Source organism: Tachypleus tridentatus, chromosome 8, assembly GCF_004210375.1.
Source record: "Tachypleus tridentatus isolate NWPU-2018 chromosome 8, ASM421037v1, whole genome shotgun sequence".
Classification (NCBI taxonomy): domain Eukaryota; kingdom Metazoa; phylum Arthropoda; class Merostomata; order Xiphosura; family Limulidae; genus Tachypleus; species Tachypleus tridentatus.
This window is the reverse complement of record NC_134832.1, coordinates 71,936,826-71,948,928: the sequence shown is the minus strand read 5'-3', so window position 1 is coordinate 71,948,928 and position 12,103 is coordinate 71,936,826. Positions and strand designations below refer to the sequence as shown.

At 30.0% G+C, this 12,103-nt stretch overlaps 1 protein-coding gene across 2 annotated transcripts in view; it reads right to left on the bottom strand.

Moving 5' to 3' along the window:
- Window positions 1-12,103, bottom strand: part of LOC143222644 (actin-related protein 2/3 complex subunit 1A-like) — a 67,618-nt gene that overhangs the window by 3,568 nt on the left and 51,947 nt on the right. For both annotated transcript variants that reach the window (XM_076449403.1, XM_076449404.1), the window contains exons 7-11: window positions 9,872-9,978; window positions 8,027-8,129; window positions 4,936-5,011; window positions 4,582-4,685; window positions 941-1,127 (exon numbers count right to left, since the gene is read on the bottom strand). In XM_076449403.1, coding sequence (XP_076305518.1) covers window positions 941-1,127; window positions 4,582-4,685; window positions 4,936-5,011; window positions 8,027-8,129; window positions 9,872-9,978 — 577 coding nt within the window. The remainder of the gene's footprint in view (window positions 1-940; window positions 1,128-4,581; window positions 4,686-4,935; window positions 5,012-8,026; window positions 8,130-9,871; window positions 9,979-12,103) is intronic.

Genomic DNA, 12,103 nt, shown 5'->3' with positions numbered 1-12,103 from the left:
TAATCAGACAGTAACAACTATGCAAGTTAAAGAAAGTGTAAAATGAAAATGACAGGAGTTATCTATTCTTGTTTATATAAAAAAAAAGGCTATTTTCTTTACAATATTTAAAATCTTTTAAGATGACTCCTAAAATCTATTAGATTTCAATCACTACTTTGCTTCCTGTTCTGTTCAACCTTAAAACATCCACTCAATCATTTTCCTACAGAGCTCACATGCAAGGGAAAGACTAGATACAGGCTTAACAAAAAAAAGTGTCTACACTGCCACTATACCAACTTGGAATAAATGTGCTTTATGAACTTTATTTTGAAAGAACAAAATCCTTAAGTTAGATGGGTTTTGTTGAATTTTGTGTGAGGTTAATAGAAGGCTATCTGCACCACCCATCTCTAATTTTGAAGTGACAGACTAGAAGGAAGGCAGCTAGTCACACCACCCATTGCCAACTCTTGGTTTACTTCTTTTCCAGTAACAGTGGGACTGACTATCACATAATAATGCCCCGACAGTTGAAAGGGAAGCATATTAAGTGACATGGTTGTTGAATTTGTGAGCCATGCCAGCACTTAAATTAGATTCTCTCTTATTAGCAGTTTTTGAAATATAGCTTTCCATTAAAGTTTGCATTACTTTCCATGTAATTGATGTGAATAGTTGAAAAAAAGTGTTATATTTTTATTTGCATTAAAAAGGTTATTTCTTTCACATGAATAATATAAGTGCTTCAAAAATTTCTTTCAAATCGGACTACAATGATGAAAAAATAAATCCATGTCACAGTTTTGTGATTCTTTAAACATAGAGTGAAATAATTACAGAAAAAATATTTCAAAAACTAATTGAAATTACTTATTTTCTCTTATAGAAAGAAAGAAATTATCCAGTAGAATGCAAAAGTATTATATATTCATGTGTAATGTATCATAGTACAAACCTTTACATCCCAAATGACCATTTTACCATCCATACCAGTGGTGCAGAATTTTGTAATCCCTATCTTGGTCCCAGCATAGACAGTCATGTGTGTTACAGCATTTTGATGGATGCTGTCCAAGAGAGTGTCTCCAACATTATTATCCTTCATGGCACGCATATCCATGTTCCGGAATTTTCTCATGGCACTGGGAAAAAAATAGATAAAATAAGGAAATTTTATACACGGGAACAATGCTTATTTTAACATCAAATTTGATAATATACTTCAGAAAAGACCTTCATTTAGGTAAATGGAAATTAAATTTTTAAGGAACAAATTAGAAAACATGACTTTCTGAAGTAAATTATGAACAATTTTAATTGGGTATACTATATACACATACAGGAAATAATTACGGAAATGCAAAAAATCCAAATAGTAATTGCAAGTAAGTGGTTCAATACATTATTACAACATACAGTGCAATGCAATAGCCTTTTGTATTTCTTTTAACATTATCCTAAGATAGTCAACCAAATTAAAAGAAACTTTGTAATTTTAAAAAAAAACAAATTAGCTTCTGTTTTAAAAATTAATATAATTGTACCTAATATTACTGTTAATTTTAGGATAGAGAATTTCAAAACCTTTATTGTGAGATACCACTAAGAAAAAAAAATAACATTACAAATACTTCCTTTAACCTCAGAATTTACTTTTATTTTGTTATTAACAAAGAAGTTCCAATCTTTTTTATACTCACTATCTTTCTTTTGATACTTTATTTCACCAATGGTTGTACAAGAACTAGTCAAAACCTGATAAAGATTTATGGATGATCTAGATCTCATATATCAAAATGTTATCAGGCAAAGTGTTGTGATTTTTGCCAATAATATGCTTGGTTGAGATAAAATTTTATCTTTTAAATACACTTTTTCAATAAATAAGTTATTTTATTTGCATGTATTGTTTACCTACAATAAACTTAATAATTTTCAATAAGAAAGAATTAAATCCTGAATCACTTGCCATCACTTACCATACTCATTAAATCTAACTAAAGTTACATGAAAGCATTTCAAAAATTTATAAAGCAATTTTCAGATCTACAGTTTTTTTTAAAGTAGTGTATACTTTGCATAATAATTCCTTGTTCACTCCTGGAGCTCTGGGTAGCTAAAACACAAATTATTACTACACCACTTAGTTTATTTATAATATATTTTTTACCCAGTGATTTTCATCCACTGACTATAGCTATTTTGAAAGATGAGTTGCAATATTAATTATTAAAGTCACGTGTGACATCATAAAGGGGTGACAATAAAAGACTGTTGTGATACAACCATAACAGAGAAGGAAAACCACATGAACATAAATCATTAAATTTTCAAGGGATGGTAGTTCCTTTGTAATACAAACATATATTTAAGGTAAGTAGAAATATTTTTTAAAACTCCTAAATGTACTGCTTATAAATGAGACTCCTTTGAGCTGGACAGAAATGAATGATGGAATTCGTTCATTTTTAATTCTAAATTACACTAAAAATGTTGTATAAGGATAATATATCAATTCTAAAATTTGTTTCAGTAAAACAGGAATTAAAATATTACATTTGTATTTTAAACCTGAAACTTCATAGGCAAGTTTTGCATTAATACTTGATAGGATTAACTCCTTTCTTAGTGACCATTTTCTGTACGTCACAATATTTTACCTAGGTATATAGAACTTAATTAAGCTATTTTATGATCGTTTGTGAATAAAATCAGTTGTTAACATTTTTATTACATTTCAAGTTTTATATGATCTAAGTTTTAATTCATTTATTTCAAAAAGAAAACCTTAATAAAAATTCTTATTGTTTTGTTTTATTCTCTCATGCAAGTTCACTAAATATATGTCTTTGTAGCTTGAACAGTTATTGGCTCACACTAACCTTTCGTATATAGAAAGAATCTTGGTTAATTGCTCTGCTTACATATTCCTTGTTCAAATTCTGTAGGAAATGCTCATGGAAAAAAGAAATATCTCTGAACTCTTTACAAATGCTACACCCATTTTCTACCATTGAGTTACAATTTCTCAACTCAATTATATTTAGTTGAGCTCGATGATTATAGCCAATGGAAAGAGATACCTTTTGAAATATCTCTTAACTATTACTTTAAAATTGGCATGAATTATTCAAACTGCTCTTAGCATTGTTGCTGCTTTGTCCCTGCTATTTTACATTATTTCTCACCTAAAAATAAGTTAATTAGACAAACAGTTACATTGTATTTAGGTTTTAATTTTACATTTTACTTGTATGTTATTTAGGTTTGATGATGCATATTTGAAAGCTTTTTTTTTTGTTTTTGTTTTTAAATATAAGACAATACTAGTTTGGTTCTCAAAAGATAGTGTAATACACTCACACCACCACATTTTGTTAAGGACTGAAGTTTCTCTGCTCACTTATAGTAATATTGAATTCCTAACCAACAAGGTTGGTTTCATCATGAAGCATTTCTGTCCTGGGAGTTACAGATGCATTTACCACAATAATGCTGAGCAATACTATTATTGCCTGTACCATTAGAGGTATTACGTTTGCATGGACTGTATGATTGGTTGGGTTAACAGCAAACCACAGTGTAAACTATCAACATGTGACTCTACACTGGTACAGTTCATTTTCATACTACTGATGGGAACAATCCCATCATGTTTGCATTTTGTTCATTATTTCCATAGTTATTTCCGTATAGGAAGAAAGTGCATTACTGCTTTTCTCAACATGTATTTAAAAATATTACCGACTTAAAGTACTACATGAAAAGTTTGTGAATCAAATTCACTCAGGTTTTTCTACACTATCATAAATTGTAAGCATTAGTAAATTGAAACCATTCCAATCTAATTTGATTACATTAAATCATTACCAATATTTTTCTGGGTTTAATACATTTAAGTTAAAAATTCTACATTATTACATCACAAAGAATATTCCTCACACACTGTACTCACTAGCTAACACACCATTATTCACTATGCTAGTTCAAAGTATGAGCTACTACTGATTAGTGCACAAGTGACAAAGAAGCTGCACATTGAACAGTAGATAGCTTGTTTTTTGTAAAAATCATAAAAATATTTTGCTTAGAACCCACCTCACTGTTGTCATGTTTTACACTTTTGGGCATGTTTTGTTTAATTAGTGAAAAGAATGTATCAATTTTAATGAAATGACAAGTGATTATATGATTACAATATTTTCAATTACTATTATAAATACTTGAGGTATTTGTTGGACTATGCTTTCATATAGTACAAAATTGACTACTTACATCTGCCACAATTTGATAATCTTTAAATTGAAATAAATTTAATCAAGAAGATAACAAATATGATTAGTGAAAAGCTGAACATGTCCAAAACAAATAAGTTGCAAAACTTAAGCTGAAATTAATAATAAAACTTTAACTCACTAATTGCAATAATAAGCAATGATTACAAATAACAAGAAAAGGTTGGAAACATGCACAATTATAGAATATCAGAGGAAATTCCTATGAATCATTTAGTCTGCAGAAGACAGTAATCTATGTAGAACCATAATCAATACTTGAGTCCTTATATATTAGCAGTACAGACAGTAAAAATTCTACCTAAATCCATCCACCTCTTTCTTTTGAGACTTGTCTAACTTGTCAACAAATGTCAGTTGACCTTGATCATCACATCGAAATAACATAGGACAACAGTCGTAGCCCTAACAAAATAAAAACATTTTTTTTTAAATAACTAGTCTGAGACCAATATGGAAATTTAATTTAAAATGTATAAATCTATTCATGTTGTATTTATTTTCTATTCACAAGGTGAATGAAATGGACAAAATTAGTTTTAACAAGCAAGTCTGAAGAGCAATAAATACAAGAAAAAAAAAGCAAAACTTCCTGCCTTTCAAGTTACAAATGTACACAAAAATAAAGAAGAATCTAGCATACAAGGCAACTTACAGCTGCTATAATAGTAGTTGGTGAAGCCCACGAACAGGTCAGATAAGGAAGGAACTGTGTCTTTATTGTAGAAAGCCTGTAAATATAACAAGTTTAGATCATACCTTGCTTTTAACAGTTTAAAACTTCCAGTATTAAAAATATCTAAATTAAAATATAAATTTTTACTACACAGTTATTTCAACAAAGCAAATACCTAAGCTTCTCAATGAGTTTAGTCATTTTATGTTTTCAATAATAAAACATATACTGTATTTATAACATTATAAATAAATTTTTCTTTAAACTCAAAGTTTCTAATATTTTCTTGCATCGTTATGAAATGGAAGGGGCATGCATTCCATAGATGGTCAAGGGATTAATCTGATACTTCATGACAGATCATACAATGATGTCAATTTTGTGTCAATTTGTGACTTGCAATTATTAAAAGACTGTTACGATCCTTTTCTAAAGGCCATCACAAAATAAACCACAAAACCTACTCTGATTTCAACTAGCAATCTGAAATGAGTGGTATTTCTTATGAAATTAACATATATAGAAATAATTTATTCTACTTAAGCCTAATTGATGATATACAAAATTCCATCTCATATTATTACTTAAAATATACTTCAATAAGTAAATAAATATCAATTGTTAAACTGTGTGTGAAAAGTTACTTCATGAACTATTTTTCACTTTCAAGAGTTTGCATACAAGTTTTAATACTACACTCAATGAAAAGTCTGAAAGGAAATGGATAGCTAGTAATTACAATACAAACCTAAAAAGTTAATGTTTACTAAAGTTAAATGAAATTTAAACATTCTTAGAAATATACAACTTCATTTGAATGAACCAAATCTGTTTAGTGCAACTAAAATACATTCTCACATAACAAACATCATATATATTTATACAAACAGAACTGGCTAATGATACAATAATTCTGAGCAGTTCATAACACTGTAAGATAATTTCTTTTGCAGTCACATTCAAGTAAAATCCAAATTCACATGATAAATACAAAGGAAGCCAACTTATAGTTTGTGGTAATTCTTCTTATTTTCAACTACTAAATAAATATTTTAAACTAAGTTTATGTATCTAAGAACCTACTTTTAGTGCTGGTGTGTTTAAACTTCAAACAATTTAACCTTAATTCAGTACATTAAGTTGTTTTATCACCAAAAAATACTTACTAAATTAATAAATAATTTTATATTTGTAACATTACTCACCTTTGCTAGAATTTTCGAGTTTAGTGCTTTTTATTAAACTATATTACTAGATGTGTCACTCAATATAGTACAACTGTGAAATTTCTAAACAATTATCAAATTGGTGATACCTAGAGAGTAACACTGTTTACTGACAATGGACAGTCAGTGATATCTGGAGTGTAACATTGTTTAGTGACAATGGACTGTCAGTGATATCTAGAGTGTAACACTGTTCACTGACAATGGACTGTTGGTGATATCTAGAGAGTAACACTGTTCACTGACAATGGACTGCTGGTGATATCTAGAGAGAAATACTGTTTACTGACAATGGACTGTCAGTGATATCTGGAGTGTAACACTGTTTATTGACAATGGACTGTTGGTGATATCTAGAGAGTAACACTGTTCACTGACAATGGACTGTTGGTGATATCTAGAGAGAAACACTGTTCACTGACAATGGACTGCTGGTGATATCTAGAGAGTAATACTGTTTACTGACAATGGACTGTCAGTGATATCTGGAGTGTAACACTGTTCACTGACAATGGACTGTTGGTGATATCTAGAGAGTAATACTGTTTACTGACAATGGACTGTCAGTGATATCTAGAGTGTAACACTGTTTATTGACAATGGACTGTTGGTGATATCTAGAGTGTAACACTGTTTAGCTAGGAGTAAAGACAAAGTTGAAGCAATAGTGTTTTAAAGTAGCCAAAAGTAAGGTTACCTTAATTTCATTATGATTAACTCTTTTTTTTTATATATATAAAAGGGCTTTGTTAACTAAATACATTTAAAATACTTTGTCATTAAACAAATCTTTTAATTCAGCTTCTCATACTCATTATCCATTGTGAAGTATAACTCTGAATAAAACTACGTGACTTGCTGAAAAAGTTACTTTTTTGAACATGAAATAACATATAATGTTTTGGAACAACATGGGACCTATTGGTCCATGTTGACTATTTTACATTCTAAACTAACTTAAAAAAATGAAACAAAAAACTTAAAGCCAGCCCTTATAATTTATATAATTATCAAGCTTTTCCTAAAATGCATTTAAACTTACTGCCTCTACAACATCTTAAAGCTACCCATTCCAAAAGCCAAACACCCTGTTACAAAAATAACTGTCTTAGCTGAAGATTTAGCTAAAGCCAAACTTTATATTTTCATCCATATCATTGGTGTAAATAAAAAAGAGCAATGGTCCTAAAATTGAGCCCTGAGATACACCACTTGTGGCATTAATCCAGTTTCACTGAATTCCATTTATAATAACCTTCTGTTTTCTTCCATCAACTCACTCTTCTGTCCAATTTACTAACATATTACCTATACCAACAAAGACAATTTTTTTTTAAAAGCCTTTTATGTGGCACCTTGACAAATGATTTCTGAAAATCCAGATACATCAAATCTACACCCTTACCCTCATCTACATGAGTAGTAAACATTTCAAATAATGTCAAAAGATATTCTTTTTATGAACCATTTTGCCTGTCTAGTAAAATTCTAAACTTTTTTAAATGACTTTGCAAAGCATCTTTTAATATAATTTTCACTCTCTTTCTTATAACTGATGCAAGATTGATGGGTCTATGATTACTGGGGCACTTTTTATCACCTCCCTTGAAAACAGGAGTTACATTAGCTAACTTCGAATCATCTGATACCTGCCCATTATCCAAGAATTGACAAAAAATAGTAAATGGCTCACATATCCAGTGTATTTCATGTTTTTAGCATTTTTTTAATACTAAAGAAAAAGTATTGGAACTGAAATACCAGTTTGTCTGAAAGTATTAAACTTGTAAAAAGGCTGCAGGATATCCTAACATTTCTCATATAATGCCCATTTCAATACTTACGCCATTGCTCTCGTAGCATCAATCACGGAGATACTGCTGTCGTGGCCTACCCAAGTAAGTCTGTTTCCATCTGCTGAAAAACTGACACTATGAACCCAGCCACCTAATTATAGAAAAGGTAAGGAAATAAATAAGGTGTCTACATAAACATATTTATCAAATCTATATGTGTATAGCTTTTCTCAGGATGTTTTAAATACTCAAAAATACAAGAAACTTGAGCCACCATCAATATAAACTTTTTCATAAAAAAATAAAATAAAAATAAATGTGCATGTGTCTGCATATATTTGTTACAGCATTCTTTTCTTTTTCACAGATTGGCCATTCCTTCATTAAACAGTTGGTCCACTACATAATATCAAATAGTGATAAGGTACAGTATTCTAAACATTTACCCATCTAAATTAATTTAATTTGTCTATTGTGATTTAAAAGGACTTAAAATCCCAATGCTATATATTAATTTTGCTTTGCTGCTCCAGATATGTCTTATTATGCTTTATGTTTTCAAAAAGCATTAAGAATATACACCAAGCTGTTTTTTTTGGAATATTCTTGATGATGAGAAACCCACTTCAAATAAAAATGTATCTCAGAACGGCTTGTATGGGCATTAACACTTTCACTAATAAAGCAGAGAAGAACATTTTGACCTTACTAGGTTATATTCAGGCTAACCTTAGTAAAGTCCTTCTAGGGTTGAAGGATTAATATTCCCCAAAAAATGTAACTCAAAATGGCTGGTATGGATATTAACACTAATAAAGCAGAGAACAATATTTTAGTGTCTTAAATTGAAAATTTCATTACCAATTAATATAGTGTAAAGGTTTAGCTAATAACTCATGCATGTTTTAATACTATATAAATTTTAAGTTCTTAATTTAAAATTATCTATAACAATAAGGCTACACTTTAAAAATTTTGAACTTCCCCTAATGTGACTCACATATCACATTTTCTATAGGTATCATTTCAACTATATTTTATCCCCCCCACAGTGGTTAGACAGCTATCAAATAGAAAATCGGGCCCCATCCTAACACACCCAACCATGTTTTTCATGTTTATTATTTTGTTATTATTATAGATTAGTTAAGGTTAGACTAAGTAAAATAAACACTAATAATAATAATATTTCATGAGGCACACAAGTGAATAATGTAACTTGATAGTGTTATGTGAGCTGCACATTACCAAACTGATTTACAACTTATGATGGCATTACAGTATTCAGATATGGTTCCAAATGCAATAAAACAATAAAATTTAATTATAAATAAATGTATACTGTTACAAGCTTAAATCTATTTAGGATAAACAAATGCAGTTTCATGCTACGTTTGAAGCAATTTTGGAAAGAAAAGGAGGGTAATTTAGATTTATTTATTTATTTATTTTTTTGGTGGCTACAAAGTCAGCCAAGATAACCTATCTCGTATAGAGTTAGGTTAGAGAAAATAACAATAAAATATAAAGTTTTACTGAAAACACACATTCAAAATGTATTAGGAAGCTTTATGGATTACACAAATGAAATCTGAGATTTTTGAGATGAAAATGAAAATTATTCTGCACATGGACTATTCAAAACAAATACTTCATACACTCAAGTATAGATCATTTTTTTTATTAAAAATACTTCACTAAAAATATGATTTTTTGTATGTGAAAGGTTTATAATGATTACTGAAAGACTGCCATGTTCTGTAAAGATATACACATTACAGCAAAAGTTAATAGTATCAAATCTGTGAATACTCTATACTAGTACAAAAAGGTCATGTGGTTGGTCAAATTGAGCCCAAGTGGAGAAAGTTAGTTGTTGTTTTTTATACTTACTTGTTCCACTTGAAAATTCTCCCATCATATTTCCAAGTGGCATCTTAACACCCCAAGGTGTTGGTTCTGGTTTCTTTTCTACATCTTTGATATAGGCAGAAAAAATTCTACAGATAAAAAATAATGACATTTAGTACACAAATACTAACTTTGATAAATATTTCTTCATTAATCATTTACTGGCTGAACCAATCTGAAGTAAATAAAGTTAGTATATGAGCGAATTAGTAAAAGTTTATAACCAAGTCTTTATACACAGTATAGAGTTTAATGAACAGTGCAGAGCTGCTGTCACTCATCTATTTTGTTAATGTTTCCAATATTATATAGCTTTTCACATTCTCTAATTCAAATCCCCACTTTCATGACAGCTAATAGCAGCAGTTTTTTTGAATAAGTTTTCAACACCAAATATCTATGCCAACAGATCAGTGTTAGCAAAACTGGTTGGAACTGATAATCCATGATGACAAGAAAACCCACTTGCAGCAAAAATTATATATTTAAAAACAGCTGGTATAAGTAGAAAAAGCACTAGTAAGGGGAGCAAACAATGTTTTGACCTTCTTCAGTCATCATCAGATTCACAAAGACTGAAAGGGTTACTGACCAGTAGCTGACCACATGCTTGAAGGTGCTTGTGTAATTGAGTGTAGGAATATAGAGGGCGTGCTTAGACATTGGATATACTTATTAATATAGGTATAAAGGTGTTCCTTTGTACTGGTTTATTTTGGGTTTAAGTTGTTGTATAAGTAAGGCTTCTTTAACTTTGTGTTTGTTTCTTTATTTAGGATTTGAGTGTTTTCTATGGTTATGTTATGTAAACCAAAAAATTATCAACAGAAGAAATAACATCTATTTCATTCAACAATGTAGAAAGGAACAACTAGCCCCTAACTTTGTAAAGGTAAAACTATCAAAAAATTTGAATCAATGCACAAACATTATCCAAAATTTACAGAAAAAACTACTTAAAGCCATGTTAAACATGAAATACCAAGAACTACGTGACTTACAGAAACAAAAAATGAACCTAGACCATTAACTAGCATGCTGCATTAAACCAGAGATTTATGGACTTATACAACAAAACATAAACCAAATCAATACTAAGAATGAGAGACAAAAAGGATCTGCCACAACAAAAATCTAGAGAAACTAAGATGCTAACAACAGAAAAGACAAACAACAAACTGTTGACTAACTTCATAATTAACAGGCCCAACCGACAACTAAACACAGACGAGATACATCTACTTAACAAAGGACTTCGCAGTAGCACCCAGGTACATCTCAACCTTAGAAATTAAAACATGTTTAGAAGACATAGCCAGGAGACTTGTGATACTTTCCACAGAAAAAAACAACTAACAAAAAGAAGACAACTTTGACAATTGTATTGACATCCAACAGTCAAACTTCCCAGGAAAATTAAATATTTATATTTTCCAGAAACACCTAAAATTAACATCTTGAACGATTTTTTCAAAGAATTTTCTCACAAAACCATCAACATAATTTCACAAAATAGAAAACTAAAAAATTAATCTTACAAAAAGAGACATTAATTCCATTAAAAACCTAAAAAAAGACAAAAACATAAAAATTCTAAAAGCAGATAAAGGAAATGCTATAGTTGTAATGAACATGAATGAATACATTCAAAAAATGAAAAACATCCTATCAGACCCAAACAAATTTAAACCAATACACACAAATCCAACAGACACACGAAACACAACAAAACAAAATGCTACTAAAAATAAAAAAAGCCAACACAATCTCACAAACACTTTATTCCTACCTATGCAAGACCTTACTCACGCACACCACATATATACTGCATCCCCAAACCTCATAAACCAGATTGTCCATTACGACCAATAATGTCCACATTAAAAATCAGCATATGAATCGTTTAATTACAATCTGGGTATTTAAATACATAGCATGGACATTCTCCAAATATGTAACATCAGCCAGCTCATTCATCAAAGACTTTTAATTTCAAGTCTAATCTAAATCAACTTAATCATAAAGCCTTAATGGCCAGTTTCGATGTTATATCCCTATTTTCAAAAGTTCCAACCACCGAAGCCTGCAAGATAGCCTTAGAACTCTATATCTGAGACCCTAACCCACCAATAGACATTCCCAGCAACCAATTAGCAACCCTCATAGAATTCATCACAATGAAGACAAACTTCATGTTCAACAACCATAATTTTA